The sequence below is a fragment of the Myotis daubentonii genome, chromosome 7 (genome assembly GCF_963259705.1).
Source record: "Myotis daubentonii chromosome 7, mMyoDau2.1, whole genome shotgun sequence".
Lineage (NCBI taxonomy): Eukaryota > Metazoa > Chordata > Mammalia > Chiroptera > Vespertilionidae > Myotis > Myotis daubentonii.
Genome location: NC_081846.1, coordinates 11,260,223 through 11,278,059, shown reverse-complemented (window position 1 = coordinate 11,278,059; position 17,837 = coordinate 11,260,223). Strand labels below are relative to the sequence as shown.

The 17,837-nt window shown below is 35.8% G+C and overlaps 1 protein-coding gene across 6 annotated transcripts in view; it reads left to right on the top strand.

Annotated features, from left to right (window-relative positions):
* The window catches only part of RAPH1 (Ras association (RalGDS/AF-6) and pleckstrin homology domains 1), a 79,149-nt gene that overhangs the window by 47,878 nt on the left and 13,434 nt on the right, over positions 1-17,837 (top strand). For all 6 annotated transcript variants that reach the window (XM_059702826.1, XM_059702825.1, XM_059702824.1 and 3 more), the window contains 8 exons: positions 3,545-3,622; positions 4,045-4,204; positions 7,288-7,409; positions 9,051-9,116; positions 10,431-10,574; positions 11,466-11,576; positions 15,847-15,945; positions 17,164-17,284. In XM_059702826.1, coding sequence (XP_059558809.1) covers positions 3,545-3,622; positions 4,045-4,204; positions 7,288-7,409; positions 9,051-9,116; positions 10,431-10,574; positions 11,466-11,576; positions 15,847-15,945; positions 17,164-17,284 — 901 coding nt within the window. The remainder of the gene's footprint in view (positions 1-3,544; positions 3,623-4,044; positions 4,205-7,287; positions 7,410-9,050; positions 9,117-10,430; positions 10,575-11,465; positions 11,577-15,846; positions 15,946-17,163; positions 17,285-17,837) is intronic.

The window sequence follows — 17,837 nt, the reverse complement described above, 5'->3', positions numbered from 1 at the left end:
TTTGCTCCAAACTCTAGAACTTAGAGGTATCTTGATTAATTGTTTCTTCAAAAAGCTCCTAGCAAGGACATTTTTGTTAATAAACTGGAGAAGAATGAACTTAAATTTCCCTAGGTTGAAATTAAGCTAGCTTTTAAATTTGAATTTGATAGTTTTAACACAGACCAATTTATGTAAAGAGTAATATGTTAAGCAAATGGGAGAATAGCTAAATTTGGGTGTTCAAATAGCCTACCTTGCTGTTTTACCGAAAAATGGTTTCTTATTGATGGCTAGGAAATTTCATTGATTTAATGTATGTTCATTGGTTGCATGTTTCTTGTTTCTTTCCTTTTTTTTTAAATGGAATTTATTGGAGTCTTTTGTTTTTTTAAATCTTTCTTCCAGTGTATCAGCTTTTTTCCTGTTGGCCTGTGGAGCAGAAACTGATCTGGGAGTTTAAGCTAATCTTATAATTGAAATACTTTTGATGTCATTTCTTCAAAAAATAGCACTGATTGTGTTCTAGATAGTATACTAAAAGGGGAGTTGTGAAAATAAATTTTCATAATAAAATTTATAACCAATGTCAGATGTAATATTTGAATTCTTATATTTCTTTTTTGAATAGACTTTATATTTTATAGTAAAATTTAGAGGGGAGGTAAAGAGATTTCTTACATACCACTCACCGCCACACATGCATAGTCTCCATTATCACCATCTCCCACCAGAATGGTACATTTGTTACAGTTGATGGACCTATATTAGCACATCATCATCACTCAGAGTCCGTAGTTTATATTAGGCTTCACTTTGCTGGTGTACGCTCTGAGTTTGAACAAGTGTGTAATGACATATATCTACTATTAGAGTATCATACTATTAGAATAGTTTCACCCCCACAAAAATTCTGTGCTCCACCTGTTCACCCAACCCCCAACAACACTAATCTTTTTACTGTTTTCATAGTTTTGCCTTTTTCAGAATGTCATATAGTTGGAATGTATAGCCTTTTCAGATTGCTTTCTTTCACTTAGTGATATGCTTTTCCATTTCCTCCATGTCTTTTCATGGCTTGATAGATCATTTCTTTTTTAGCACTGAATAATATTTCATTGTCTGGAATCAGTATAATTTATCCATTTACCTACTAAAAGATATCTTAATTGCTTACAAGTTTTGTCATTTTATAAATAAGGCTACTGTAAACATCTATATGTAGGTTTTTGGGTGGAGGTAAGTGTTCAACTCATTTGGGTAAGTGTTAAGGAGCATGATTGCTGGGTCGTATCATAAGAGCATGTCTAATTTTCTAAGAACCCACCAAACTGTCCTCCAAAGTGGTTGTACCATTTTGCATTCCCACCAGCAGTGAGAGTTCCTGTTACTCCACAACCTCACCAGCATTTGATGTTTACAGTGTTTTGAATTCTGGCCATTCTAATAGGTGTACAGTGGTATCTCATTGTTTTAATTTGCAGTTCCCTAATGACATATGATTCTGAGCATTTTTTATAGCCTTATTTGCCATATGTGTATCTTCTTGTATCTGTGTAACTCATTGTTAAGGTGTTTTGCCCATTTTTAAATTGGGTTGTTCATTTACTTGTTAGTTTTAAGAATTCTTAGTATAGTTTAGATCATAATTCTTTATCAGATATGTCTGATAAATATTTTGCAAATATTTTTCCTAGTGTATATAGCTGTCTTCTCATTCTCTTGAATATGTTTTATCCTAAAAATGTATTACGCTTTTGAGGACATCTAATTTTTTTAACTTCTGCATATTGATTATAATATAAAAGAATTTGGCCTTTTAGAAGTTCATGTTTATATTCCAAATATGCAAAGCATTGATTCTGCATACCAGTTTTTCCTCATCAGACTTTGAGATTTAAATTTATAGTAGTAAATTAGTTTTCTTATTTTATAACCTGCCTTAAGGAAAAATCTTGTTCAGATATATAATCAACAATAATTCTGTTGTTTATTTGCATAAAGTGTGGGTAGGATGATTTAATCTTTTAATCAAATGAAAATATCTATAATAGTCTAAGAATTCAGTTTTATCTTACTCCTCTCCATTGTTAAAATAAAGTTCTTTGTTTTCTGTCTAATTGGGTTTACAGATAGTATTTCCAGACCTTGGTGGTTATTATGTTAATTCCCTGACTCCTTTCATTGACAAGGATCAGATTTCTGACAAACAAGCCCACTGTCTTCCCCAACCACTGGTTTTTCTCTGTTTCACAGAGTAGTGAGTAAATACTAAGCTCAAAATGAGGGGAGAAAGCCTAGAATGTGAAGAGGAAAGCAAAGCAGTTCAGAAACCGGAAAGCCAACAGAATTTAGGAGAGCAGTGAATCTCTTTTGCGGGGAGTTTTTTTACCCTGATAGCTTTAGATTTTTAATGAAGAATAACACACGGGTTGTGGTTTTTAATTAGAATCCACAGTAGATAGTGTTTGTCTGATATAATTAGGTTTTTCTTTTGTTGTTGTTTTTTTGTGTGTGTGTTTTTAAATTTTATATTAAATAAAGGAATCTACAAGCTGGTAGTGTATATTTTTCTTAGTTATTTTCCAGAGAAATCAAAGTTTAGAATTAGAAAGTAATCCTTTATAAGTACAGGTTTACTTACATGAGTTTTCAACTGGCAATTAATGCTACAGTGTACTATGGCCTATTGCTGGAAAGTGCAGGTAAGTACTGGTATTAGAGCACTATATGTTGTTTTAGGAAAAAAATAGACTAATGGTTTAAGTATAGTTGTAGTTCTTGATAATTTTATTACTACTTATCTAAATTTTATAAAGTAGAAGTTAGTAGGAATTAAATATTTGAAAAATTATATTTAACTTAAAAATTATCAATGAATTAATGGAAATAAATTTGAGTTTATTGACATGAGGCATTGATTATATTGTGTGTTTTTTTCCAAAGCAGAATAAAACTTATAATATAATGTAGCCTCTTCATTTTTATTGGTATATTAATGAGAATGTACCTACATTTTTTTAATTAAGGATTTATATATGGTTGCAAATAAATTGATACTAGGATTTTTTGTTTTGTTTTGTTTTGCTGTTTTTATGATGATACGTTTTCAGTGTAAGAGAACAAAACATTAGTATGCAAAAAATGGATTGCCCATGCTTTGGAGGGGTTATAAATTCAGAGTTAAGTATTGTGCAGGTGTAACAAATTGGCAATCTCACAGATAACCTATATACATTCATGTTTTCCCTACCCCAGAACCCCAAATTCATCTTCAGATGGACAGAATCAAACTCATTAATCTACTATAGTATAGGTGTCTTTTTCTCTGGAATATGGAATCTAGTCTAATAAGAGATCTTCAAGTCTGCATCTTTAAAAAAGTTTATAATATGTGAGCTCTCACTTTGTGAACACAGTTATTTTTAAAATATACTTTATATAATTGTGTGAAGTTATATTCTTGCTGAAATTCAATGTTAGCAACATCCTTAAGGATAAAAAGACTTCTTTTAAAAATCTCATTATTTTAGCATTAGTTTATCTGAAGTGCTTTTGTTCACAGGAAGAACAAGCAGCAAAATTGAAAGCTGAGAAGATCAGAGTTGCCCTAGAGAAAATTAAAGAGGCACAAGTGAAAAAGGTGATACTTGGATTTTTTTAATCAGTTTTACAGATTTATAAAAAATTGCCTTGTTTATATAATGTATCTCTAAGATATGGAGAGGTAGAGGGGTATTTCTTCCTAATATATTTTTAACATGTATTTTTTGTGGATAAAATGCATTTTAAAAGAAGTAAATTTCTGATTTTAAGTTACCCTAACAGAGTAAAACAAAATAATCTTATTACGGTCTTACCTGTTATAATTTTAAGGAGGCTTTAAATTTGTTTATGTAGGTTATTTGATACCTAATTTTAGAGTATTTTTATATAATAAATTTAAGTTTGTTTTAATTTATATTTAACTGAGGGCATTACTAAGAGCAGTACTCAATTATTGGAAGAAGTTTCTAAAATGTCTAATTTTTGGTTTGCATTTAATTTTCTTTTTGCCTTTTATAGCTGGTTATTAGAGTCCACATGTCTGATGATAGTTCTAAAACAATGATGGTGGATGAGAGACAGACGGTGAGACAAGTGCTGGATAACCTGATGGACAAATCCCACTGTGGTTACAGTTTAGACTGGTCACTGGTAGAAACCATCTCTGAGTTACAAATGGGTTAGTAATCTCATTGCTTCACTTACTTTTTAATTTCTTTTTAATTCTAACAGTTTTTGTGTTGGTAAAAGCACTTGGAGACATATTTATATTTTATCCCCTATAATATAAAGTTGGATTTTTACATTATCTTTTTTTTTCAAGTATTTTGAGATTTCTATGAATATGAGGTATCTAGTTGAGTTTAGATTTTCTTATAGAACAAACTTTTTGTGTGTTTTTTAAGGTAACAAAATACTATTGCCCTTCAAATAAGAACTGCATAGATCAACACATTTACTGAAGACCAATTTATTCACATTTGTATTGAAGTCTTTATTCCTGCATATGATTTTCAGGGGACAAATAAAGCACAAATATCTTATTTTTAGCTAGGTGTATTATGTCTTAGTTTCCTAAGATTTGTAGTTTGGTATGATGTCTTCTAATTATAAACATCCTCATTTTTTATATCATTCTTGACTTTTAAAACTTTTTTTTGTAATACTAGTTGTATGATTACAGAAATCTTGCAGTAATTCTCTTAGCATACTTAATTGAATCAGTTAATGTTAACTTGCTATTTTAAAATATGTATTTGCATTTCTCTTACTACTTACTATATTTTTAAATATTCACAGCAATTTACAGATAAATAAAAAATATAATTATTAACCCCTTCTCTCAGAAAATATGTACACAACTCCCAAAACTAAGTCATGTTATTAGACCATCATTACCATGAATAAAAATGTATTCTCGTAATACTCATCTATAACTCTTCTTAATTAGAAAACTTGTTTGAGTTCATAGATGTAGTAGCATTATGATACACAGAAAATGTTTGAATGCTAGTTTTGGAATATTTTTATGATCATGGTTTTAAAGACTCACATTTGTAATATTTCTGTATTACCTCTTATATAATTGACTATGGCATCTTAAGTAACTATTGTTTAATCATATATACATGGCACAGTGCTTCAACTATAGTATGAGGTGAACTCATAGATACAGAGATCAGACTGGTTGGTTGCTGGAGGGGAAGGGGGTTGAGGGGCTAGGTGAAAAGGGTGAAGGGATTACATGCAAATTAGTAGTCACAAAATAGTCACAGGGATGTAAAGTTCAGCATAGTGACTATAGTCAATAATATTAATAATTATATATAGAGCCAGGTGGGTCCTTGAAATATCAGGAGACCACTTTGTAAAGTAGTATATGGTTGTCTAACCATTATGCTGTACACCTGAAACTGATAAAAAATAATAGTGAATGTTAGCTGTATTTGAAAAATAAAATTTTATATATGTACTAGGGGCCTGGTGCACGAAATTCGTGCACTGGGTGGGGGGGGGGTGTCCCTCAGCCCAGCCTGCCCCCTCTCACATACTGGGAGCCCTCAGGCGTTGACCCCCATCACCCTCCAATCGCAGGATCGGCCCCTTGCCCAGGCCTGACGCCTCTAGCCTAGGCGTCCAGCCCGAGCAGTGGGAACCTACAGTGGCAGCGGGGGGCGCCGCGATCGCGCGGGCTCCGCCCCTGCTCCTGCAGGATGCCTCTGACTGATACGTCGGCCTGGGCAGTGGGGACCCACAGCTGCAGCGGCCCCGTGATCGTGGGCTCCGCTTTAGGCCCAGGCAAGGGGCCCCTAACTCCTGGGACTGCCAGCTTCGACCGTGCCCAGCTCCCATCGCTGGCTCCACCCCTACTTCCTGCTGTCACTGGCCAGGGCGGAAAAGGCACCTGATTCTCCGATCATGGCTGGGGGGCAGGGCCTTTGCCCTGCCCCCCAGCTCTTAGCTCCCCGCTGGGTTTCCGATCACTGTCAGTGGCAGGGGGCTTCTTCCTGCTTTCCCTTTCGCCTCCCTGCATTGTGCCTACATATGCAAATTAACCGCCATCTTGTTGGCAGTTAATTTGCATATAGCCCTGATTAGCCAATGAAAAGGGTATCGCCGTACGCCAATTAACATTTTTCTCTTTTATTAGTGTAGATAGTCACTCAATATTTGTTGAATGAATAAAAGAAAAGAAAACAAGGGGCTACTAAGAGCCCAAATAAGTTGGTAGAAACAAATTATGATAAATGTAAACTACTCAATTAAACAAATATTATTAGAAAGGATGAATAAATAAAATGCAACTGTTTGCTGTTTATAAAAAAGACCTATTATCTAAAGACACATAAGTAAAAGTAATGTGAAAAGACACTAACCAAAACAAAGGTAATTAACTTTGTTAATAGCAGACAAAATAGACTTTAAGCAAAATGCATTACTAGAGATGAAGAGAACACATATTCACTAGGAAGAGACTATATTTAAAAATGTTATCTAATAGCATTAAATTGTATAAAGCAAAGTTGACAGAACTATGGGGAGAAACTCATGTCAGCCTTCATAGGAGAACCTTTTCAATCAGTACAATCAAGCAGACAAAAAAGGATACAGGAGATTTGAAAAATAATTTGTTTGATCTATGAAATAAATTTAGAACACTATCTAATTACAGGAAAATATACATTCTTTCCAGCAGAAGAGGAATATTTCTAAAAATTCAAGTATGAGGCCATAAGCAACTTCAAGAAATTTCAAAAAATTAGTTTCTAAATGGGTTCTTTGAATATATATGTTCAATCTAAAGGTCATGTGTTTTGATTCCTAATTTGGAAATTAGAAAATATGTCTATGTTTAAAAGTAAAACCCATGACTCAAAGAAGAAATTATCTTGGAAATTTCTTAAATTATAAGAACTGAATACTATTGGAAATACTTAATATCAGAATTTATGATATGCAACTAACATATTCTTTTTTAAGGATGAATGGGAAAAGGCTGAAAGCTGAAGAAGACCTAGAAGAATTAGATTCCAGTCCTAATTCTTCCATGTAGCAGGCGTGTGACTTTGCTAAAGTCACTTACCACCATTAGGGCATGTTCCCTTATTTGAAAACAGGTGGAAAATCTCTTAAGGGCCCAGGACTGTAGTGTCAGTAAGGATTCTGTGATTCTTTCTGCTGTGAATTATTTTGCATGGTTTCATATATTTGATGCAATTCTGGTGAGTACTAACAAAGTACTGGTATTTTATTTTGGGACAGAGAGAATCTTTGAAGACCATGAAAACTTGGTTGAAAATCTTCTTAACTGGACAAGAGATAGTCAAAACAGGCTTATGTTTATGGAGCGTATAGAAAAATATGCACTTTTCAAAAATCCACAGGTGAGACTCAAAAACACAGATGTTGGTATTTTTAAATGCTTATATTGTTCTGTCATTACTAAGTTGATAGAGTTAAAAGATTGGCAACCACCTGGTTGGAATACTGTGGTGGTAAAACCCCAAGGGAGCATTCACTACTGCTAGGGTGGAGGGACTGCTGGGCCCCGGTTGTCAGGCCCGAGGGAGGTTATCAGCCCAAAGAGCCAGATGGGGTGAGCCCTTGGGGCAGCAGAAGTAACTCCAGGGAGTTTCCAGGTTTCTGCTCTAATCCAGAGCTGTGTTCAGTAGCTGTTTATTTGGTGAGTTTCTATCCATCAAAGAAAAGTACTTATATATTTAAGTTTCTCTATTTCAGCCATTTATCCAGTTGAGATTTTGATTTGTTTTTTAAATTATTTTTTGATCTTAGTAACCTTGATTATAAATGGTTCCACATACTAATACATGTGACCTTGCTTTACTTGGCATCTTTGCTTATTTTAAAACAATGTTTGAGTTAATACTTTCTATTGCCCAAATTCTATCTTATATAATAAAAATATAATATGCAAATCGACTGAACGGCAGAATGACCAGTCTCTATGATGCACACTGACCACCAGGGGGCAGATGCTCAACACAGGAGCTGCCCCCTGGTGGACAGTGCACTCCCACAGGGGGAGCACTGCTCAGCCAAAAGCCAGGCTCACAGTTAGCAAGTGCAGCAGCAGTGGCATGAGCCTCTCCTGCCTCCACTATGGGCGGGTGGTAAGGAGCGAGGGGTCCCGAACTGCTAGAGCCCCAGACTGCAAGAGGGATGTCTGACTGCCGACTTAGGTCCAATCCCCGGCAGACATTCCCCTGAGGGGTCCAGGACTGTGAGAGGGCGCAGGCCGGGCTGAGGGACTCCCCACCCCCCACTGCATGAATCTCATGCACTGAGCCTCTAGTATTTTATAAAAATCAATAGGCAAGAGAAAACAGCCCCACTATAAAAAGTAGTAATGAGGGAAAATAGTAGCAGTGTTAAAGGTATTGAGTAGTCATCCTTCAGGTGGCTTAATCATGACACATCTTTATTGGACATTTTAAGTGAAGAATACCCATTTGGGGATATGGATAGATCTTTTTATGGGTGATTGTTGAAAATTTTTTCATAAGGCTAATAATTAGAATTCATATTTTAGTTGAGTCACCAAAATGAGATTATGGTAGTCTCAGAGAATTTGGGATTTCTTCTTTAAAACCCAGAACATAGAATTATATTTTCTGCATCTGGATCAGTTAAGCTCAGCATATTTTAAGGAAATTTGCTTTCTTTGTCATACTTAATTTGTAAACCTTTCAGGTCCTGTAAACACAACTTTCATTAGATATATCAAAACATAATATTGTTGCATGTAGTATTACCTCAGGATTTGGGGGAGAGCACTTACATTGAGTAGGTCAAGATGAATGAGGAAGGTAAGGAGGAAGCCACTGTTAGCCATTTAATGATGGTGTCCCTGCACAGGTTGCTTTCCAAAGAGTGTTCCTTCTCCTCTACACAGCTGGAAACTGACACAGAGGTGCTATGTCTCTAGAAGAAATCACATATGCTCTTGTGCCAAGGGAATAATAGAATGTGTTTATCCTTTAACTTTCACTTATTCATTTTTCCAGAACTATCTTTTGGGGAAAAAGGAAACGGCTGAGATGGCAGATAGAAACAAAGAAGTGCTGTTGGAGGTATGACTCTTCACTCTCCCATTATAATATTAAAATATTAACCACCATTTTTTTAAGTCAGTTATGTCAATGTAGTATGTTTATTTTTGCAGTGTAACTAGAGGAGACTCTATTTTTCTATAGCCTGATGGAAAGAGTTCAGCTGGTGCACTAAAAGGGGCATGAGCTTTTTGGGAGCTGATGAGTGGGAGGAAAGGCAGGTCAATGAAGCATATGATTGTGCTGTTTATCTGCTTACCCAGAGAGAAACTTGAATATAAATAGCTGTTTACAAAATATTTCAAGCCTTAGTCTTACTGAATGTTTACATGCATAATCATTTTTAAAAATACATACATCTCCTTATTTTGAAGAATAATAAAACAAATTCATATTGAATTTTTGGCTTTTGCTAATTTAAGAGCATTAAGACCAAAGATGTTCATATGTTTGAAAACCTGAATAAATGCTTGCTTACAACAAGGCAATTAGGAAAGTGAAGATCAGCACTCAGCTTTTTATATGGTACTCACTACAATTCAGAAAAATCCTTTTTGTAATTCCTAATTTTTCTGTACTTCAGGGAGAGAGAAATTAATTTAGGCTCCATATGTCCTATGTTAATCTTTAGTGAGTATTTCTAAAATTCTTTTACTAAATACATGGTTGCTTTTTGTAATCATTCACTTAGCATGTTGCTTTCTTTTCAAATGCATTCCTATTTAGCTTGACAGCTGATCTAAATGTGTTATTAATTTGGATAAATATAAAGTTCAATGCTTATGTTAGTTCTGATACTTTTATTAAATTTAGTATAACTGTGCTGTTTACAATGCATTTAAGTGTTGTTATATGCATTTCATCTATTTCTTCAAAACTGTATATTAGGCCCTAGCTGGTTTGGCTCTCAGGATAGAGCGTCGGCCTGCGGACTGAAGGGTCCCAGGTTCGATTGCAGTCAAGGGCATGTACCTTGGTTGCAGGCACATCCCCAGTAGGGGGTGTGCAGGAGTCAGCTGATCGATGCTTCTCTCTCATCGATGTTTCTAACTCTCTATCCCTCTCCCTTCCTCTCTGTAAAAAAAATCAATAAAATATATTTAAAAAAACAACAACTGTATATTAGGTAAAATTTCACAGGGACTGCCATAGCAGTTCTAAAATAAATCCATATTATGTTACAATAGAAAGTTCTAATTGAGGTATAATTAACAGCATGGTTTTAATACAAAGCCACTTTGGTTTAATTACAGTATCATACATTTTACAAGAGTAAACACAACTTTGTTCTGAGAATACAAGAATTATATGTCTTTCCAATTTATCATTTTTTAGGAATGTTTTTGTGGAAGTTCTGTAACTATACCAGAAATTGAAGGAGTCCTTTGGTTGAAAGATGATGGCAAGAAGTCCTGGAAAAAGCGTTACTTTCTCTTGCGAGCATCTGGTATTTACTATGTCCCTAAAGGAAAAGCGAAGGTGTGTCCCTTCTGCTGGCTTTTGAGTTTCTTCATTGTGCTAATTGATTTTAATTTGTAGTGAGTGTGCTGACAGGGTGAATCCAGGCTCTGATTTGTTTCAACTTCTGTAGGACACAGAACATTGCTTTGTTTACGGATCTGTTATAAAGAAGAAGAAACCTGAAAATGTTCACTCTCTGCCCATTAGTTGGGCCCATCTCCATTCTCTTGCCAAATTTGAAACCATCCTTATATGTATTATTTTTGGGGACTTCTACCAGAGTAGTTTTTGCTGCTTGTTGTTTGGGGAGAATAGCTTTCTGGGATTATGGATGTTTCAGCCTTATCTGTTGCTTTTGTGCTTACGGGGGGGGGGGGGGGGGGGGGCGGCACTGTTTTAAGCTCCTCACTGTATCACTTCTTCCAGTCTTTACTGCCACCCCGAGAAGTACCTACTGTTGCCCCTATTTAACTGGTAAGGAAACCCTGACTTGAGAATCACTGTGCTTGAGATATGTTTGGACAGACACTGAACTGCATTATTTTCTTGTTCTTTCCAGAGAGCTCTACTATACTAGATTATTTTTAATATACTATACCATAGTTAAAGTTTGTTTAAAATGCCACCCTTTTCCAAGCAAGTCAGTGTTAATTGTAAATGGCAAGACAGTTAGTAAAAGGGATGGCCTTTTTTGTTGCATCATGGGTTAAAAAAGAAACATTTCTAGAGAATCTCACTGTCTAGAAATTTTATGTCCCACATTTTATGGGACATAAAAATTACTGTAAAATAGCAGTAATTTCTACGTGGTAAAATTTTGATTTTTCTACTAGAAACTGTTACCAGTTATGATATTTGCTTGCTTACACATTATTGTTAATTTATCCATTTGGCTGTGTTTTATCTTAGGTTTCTCGGGATCTGGTATGCTTTCTCCAGCTGGATCATGTCAATGTTTATTACGGACAGGACTATCGGAACAAATACAAAGCCCCGACAGACTGTTGTCTGGTGCTGAAGGTAAACATGTATCTTTTTAGGAATTTTAATTGATGTTAGACATAGGCTGTGTTATTGGACATTTTAGAATAGTTTGGATCTTCATCAAGTGTACTGGTTTTGCTTTTTTCTGTAGATTTTTAAGGGAATAGTGAAGGATAGTGAATACCACAGCTGATCCTTAGCTAAGTAGCTCTTATTAGATTGATGCCACTAAAAAATGGATACTAGATCATAAACTATTCTGTACTTCAAATATATTTGAGTCATAATATATAAAATAGATTAGATTATAAATTTGAGGCTTTCATTTCATAGCCAGGCTTATTTTAGGAAAACTTAGATCAGAGCCAAATAAATGTGGGACATAAAATTGTATGTGGTTTTGTTTTTCTTCTGTATTTACTCAGCAGAACCATCAGAGGGCACTGTGGTCATAGTGGACTGGCTCTCATCTGGTCCATAAATAATTATTGTCTCCTCCGCCCCGAAACACACACACAACTGTACCCCTGGTAATCCATGCATGTAGGTAGTCCACGCAGGTATTGCCTGTCTGAGTTGTTTTTAGGGCTTTTTCCCCTCTCCTTTATACAAAATTTTTAGCTACTCACACCAATTATATCTGTACTTTGAGAACTGATATTTTTAGTGAAGTTTTAGTGATCTGTAGGGACACTAATAAAAACAAATTGTAAAAATCCTGGATAATTATGGAGGTGATTATGTCTTTCTCATTAGCTCCATCCTTAGTAACCCTTTGGTAGCTATTAGGTCTACATGTTTATGTCATTGATTTTGCTTTTCTGAGAATTGTCATTTGGGTTTGGGGTAGTGGTGTTTGTTTAGTGTTTTGGTGTAGAGTTTTTATTGCTTTGATAAAATCAGGTGTATTGTAACAGTAACCCTTTTGTGGGTAATCCTTTCTTGGAGAATACTGCTGTATCTTTTAGGTTACAGAAGCAAATGATTTTTAAGTCAGTAGAAAGCTTAATCCAGCAATTTTCCAAATGAGGTCTAAGGTCCCCTGGGAGTCCCTGAGGACCTGACAAGGGGTCCTCATAATTACTTAAACATAAAAACATAATTTGTTTGCTTTTTACACTCACATTCTCTCACATATGTATAATGGAGTTTTCAGAAGGGTTATATGACATGTGAAGATATCTTTGCTCTCTTAGGTAGTAAAATGTGTATTTGTGTATTCTTGTATTTTAATTTCTTGTAAAGTAAATACTAATAAACTTAACCCATATAAGTAAAATTTATTTTGGGGATCTTATTACATGACAGTAAGAGTTGGTTATTTTAACGACTCAGATTGTCAGTGAGGACCTAAATTCTTTCTGTCTTTCCCTGCCCCATTTTCCACATGTCAGCTTATTTTCAGGCTGGCTCACTTTATAGTCACAGATGGCCACTACAGTTCAGGCATCACATGTGACCCAGAAAACCCATCTGTCGATGGACACTTAGGTTGTTTCCGTATCTTGGCTATTGTAGATAATACTACAATGAACACAGGAGTGCATATATCTTTTCAAATTAGTGTTTTCATGTTCTTTGGATAGATACCCAGCAGAGGGATTGCTGGATCATATGGTACTGTATTCCTAATTTTTTTAGGAACCTCCATACTGTTTTCCATAGTGGCTGCAACAATTTACAGTCCCACCAACAGTATGCAGTGGTTCTCAACCTTCCTAATGCCACAACCCTTTAATACAGTTCCTCATGTTGTAGTAAGCCCCAACCATAAAATTATTTTCGTTGCTACTTCATAACTGTAATTTTGCTACTGTTATGAATCATAATGTAAATATCTGATATGCAGGATGTATTTTCATTGTTCGTGACCCACAGGTTGAGAACCGCTGAAGGGTTTCCTTTAATCCACATCCTTGCCAACAGTTGTTATTTATTGCAGTATTATCTTACTTCCTTTTGCAGCTTATAAAATTCTTAGGTTAAGAATATTTTTGTTCTAAGGGGTTATTTTTTTGAGGTTTAGAAGGATCAAAAGTGTTAGAGTGGGTGGAATGTTACATGTTTTTATTTTTTTACTTCTTGCATGTTAGTTAAGGGAAGTAATTTTCAAGTCTATATGTGTTTCCAAAGTAATAAATGGTGAGTATACATTCAGTGGTTTTCCTTTGGCACTTGGACTGTGATTTTATAGCATCACTTTTAATTACAGAGTTTTAGAAATTATCAGTCTCAATCTAATGTTTGGCATAAACATAAAAAAAAATAATCAAATAGCACAATAGTAATCCATAATTTATTATATTTTTAAATGTTTTTATTCTCAAAATTTTTACCTTTTATTAAAGAATGCAAACATTCCAAATCAACATCATTTTAGAAGTGAAATAATTACTTTTGGTGTAGCTATTCATTTGTTTTGGAAGTAATTTAATTGTATGTTCTCTTTGGAGTATTTAATAATTTAAATGCAAAGCTTCTGATTTTTAGCAAAGACTATCTCCTCCATACTTGCTCTCAGCTCTTGTGCAATTTTAAAAGTGGTGGAATAATATTACGGAAAAGAGAAGAGAGGCAGCAAATTGGGTAGAAGATTCCACCATTTATGAGGCAGTAGTGTGGCATAATGTTTAATAGCATGGATCCTGAAACGAGATTGCACGATTTCAAATCCTGATTCTTTCACTTGTTGGCAAATAACTTTGAATGCGGTCCTCACCCCTTTGGGCCTCCATTTCTTCTCAGATTGTGGAGGTAATTATATGTGACTCATAGGGTTTTTATGAGGATGGAATGAGCTAATATTTAGCATAATGCTGGTGCATGGTAAGTGCTCAATAAACGCCACTTTTAATACAATAACATTATGTTAGTGGAACAGGCATTCTCCTGCGATATTGGCACAAAGTCTGAATGACCATATGAAGGCTATAGAATGAATGCCTTTATTACACGGGAGTTTGAGAATTTTTGAGGTCCTAAAATGCATTTTAAACTAGCAAGTAACCTGCAAATACTCAAACAATCATATCATAATACTCTTCAGGGTGTTACTTTGATTCTCAGGTTAGAGATGAGGAGAGAAGGATAAATGATAATTTCTCTTTGATATTCTCTGATGTTGTCTTGATAAAAACACTCCCTTTGTGTAGAGAAGACACACTGTCTCAGGCAGGGCCACCGCTACAGTGGAACACCCTTGGTTTTAGCCCTACTCTCAGGAAATGGAAGGAATTAGTCAAGAACAGTTTGTAAATCACCATAAAGGGAGGAGTAGGGATAAAGGTTCAGAGCCATCCTGTAGCCCCGTGTTCAGATGTCTGAACCCTGCTGGTGAGCAGTGTCTCAGGGAAGCAGGAGATGGAGAACAGCTCTTTTAGCCCTAGTTGGCAACACTAGAGAAAGTTTCTTCAGTCAGCCCATTTTATCTTCTGCACAAACTGTGACCTCTTCTGTTTTGTATCCCAACATCTACTTGAAGCATCTGGCAGATAGTTGTAGCTCAATAAGAATTGGTTGAATGAATGAAATGAAATTCCCCTTCCTCCTCTTACAGAAAAGTACACGCTCTTCTGCCTGTCCTCTGCTCTTTCAAGGTTGCTGTGGTGGTTTATTTTAATGTGATCCATGAGGAGAAGGGCATGTATTCCAAGACAAGGCTGTGGAGCCTATATTATCAGGAGAAAAAACTGTCAGATATTGTTTTGTTAACCTCTTATTGTTGAAGGTTGATGGTTAAAACTGACTGTAGCATTCAATAACTAAATTGGTGTTAAATGTCTTATCACAGGAACTGAGCTCTAAAGCAATGTGTAGAATAGAATAAATGAATTTACATTTCTCTCATTGTAGACCAGAGAGACTGATCTTTTCACAATGCAGATATACAACTTACAGTGGTGGCCACATATTCCTGCTGCAGTGTTTACTTATTCAAATTGCTTATTTTATTGATTTCATGGGTTTCCACAACAAACAAATATGGTTAGAGAATTTTTAAAACCTGTTATAATTGAACATAACTTAAATACTTTAGGTAAAATATAGCCATTTTAAAAAATGTTCAGAATAACTAAAAAGAGAAGTCATAATAAACAGTCATTACATCCAAAACTGAGTGTGATTTAGGGTTTTCTTCTCAGAGAACAAGTGGTTGTGGCCCAGTGGAGTTAAAACAACTTAAATTTGTGCTAGCACTTGCATTTTGCAGTCAAGGTCAGGTCAGTCACCCGCCATCCAGCCCTCACCTGAAAACTACACTTAGTTCTCCAGCAGACTTAGTAGGACTTTGTCTTTAACCTTGCAGCACCCACAGATCCAGAAGAAATCTCAGTACATCAAATACCTTTGCTGTGATGATGTGAGGACCCTGCACCAGTGGGTCAATGGTATCCGCATTGCAAAGGTAAGTTTTCTTTGAGTTTGATGACAGAACAATGAGGTACTTAATTATATGGTTTTGATTGTCATGATAATTCCGGTTGTTTCATGTTTATGATTTTGCCAGTATCTGGTTTTCTCAGGCCTTATGTTTTAAATATCTTTTTTTTCTTTGGGGCTAGACATAAACTTTTAACAGTTGGTATGTATCTATGGAATAATACTGCTAGTAAAAGCTTGTATAGCGTCAAAGGTGATTTATTTTGGCTTTGGAGCACGTATCATATGATTCTTATGTTCAGAATTCAGCCTAGACAAAAGAAATTGCTTTGGGGGGTGGATGAATAGCAGAGTACAGGATTTTTAGGGCAGTGAAAATATTCATACTCACTCTATATCAGTGGTTCTCAACCTTCCTAATGCCACGACCCTTTAATACAGTTCCTCATGTTGTGATGACCCCCAATTTCATTGTTACAAATTGAACGTAATTAAAGCATAGTGATTAATCGCAAAAACGATACGTAATTATATATGTGTTTTCCGATGGGCTTAGGCGACCCCTGTGAAAGGGTCGTTCAACCCCCAAAGGGGTTGCGACCCACAGGTTGAGAACCGCTGCTCTATATGATACTATAATGATGGGTACATGTCATTATTCACTTGTCCAAATCCATAGCATGTACACCACCAAGAGTAAACCTAAGATCAGCTACGGGTTTTGAGTGATGATGATGTCAATGTAGGTTCATTGATTGTAACAAATGTACATTGTGGTGAGGAGTGTTGGTACCAGGGAGGCTGTGCATGTTAGAGGCTGGGAGCATATGGGAAATTTCTGGAACTTCCTCTCAGTGTTGCTGTGAATCTAAAACTGCTCTATAAAAAAAAGTAAATCTTAAAAAAAAATCTTTCAAAGCACATTTTGAAGATGATTATATTAAGTAACTGGAAATAAAATTTATTATAGCTATAAAATCAAAGTTGCTTGAGGAATAACTGAAAAAAAACTTTATATTGATAATGAATACAATCAGGTGTTAACTTCTTGCTCCCTTGTAAAAATGAAGAAAAAAAAGAGATTATAATTTACTGGTATTAAAAGTATTTTTGAAGGATTATTAGGTAGTAATTTTAATACAGACTATGAATCAGTAAACGGAAATGTACCCCCTTTCCTGCCTCACCCGGCTGTATCATGCCCTGTGAAGTTCAGATGTCCTCACTTTCTGCTTCTATTTAGTATGGGAAGCAGCTCTACATGAACTACCAAGAAGCCTTAAAGAGGACAGAGTCTGCTTGTGATTGGACTTCCTTATCCAGCTCCAGCATTAAATCAGGATCCAGTTCTTCCAGCATCCCAGGTAGTGTGAAAAGCCAGTGCACAGTGTACTAGCAATATGAAGGAGTCCCTGCAGAGTGCTAGTAGACCTGGTTGCTTCAGCATGATTCCTAAAAAACAGCCAACCTAATTTCTAAATTATAATAAATAGGTACATGAGCTTTTTTTTTTTTTTTTTTTTTTTTTTTTCTTGCTAGAGGGGACAATATCCTGGGCAATCTAATAATATCCACATCTCATAGAGTGAGTGGATAGGACTAGCTGTAACATTGGCATCTCTACCAGATGTCAGGCACTGAGCTAGGTGCTTCTGCATGGTAATCTGACTGACCTGGAGTTCAGTAAAATAACCTTCCCATTCCCCTCGCCTGGGAGTCACTCAGATTACACTGTGTCCTCAGCCATTCCCAGCCCCCTGAAGACTTGCCCTCGCACCTTGCCAGGAGGCCAGGCTGTCAGTGCAGCTGCTGCCCTGTGGTGCCAAAACCTAAGCCCTAGGAGACATACTTCCCACTTGGGAATCAAATTCTGAGTACTGTTCATTGCTGGGGACAGGATGTGGTCATCACGTAGAG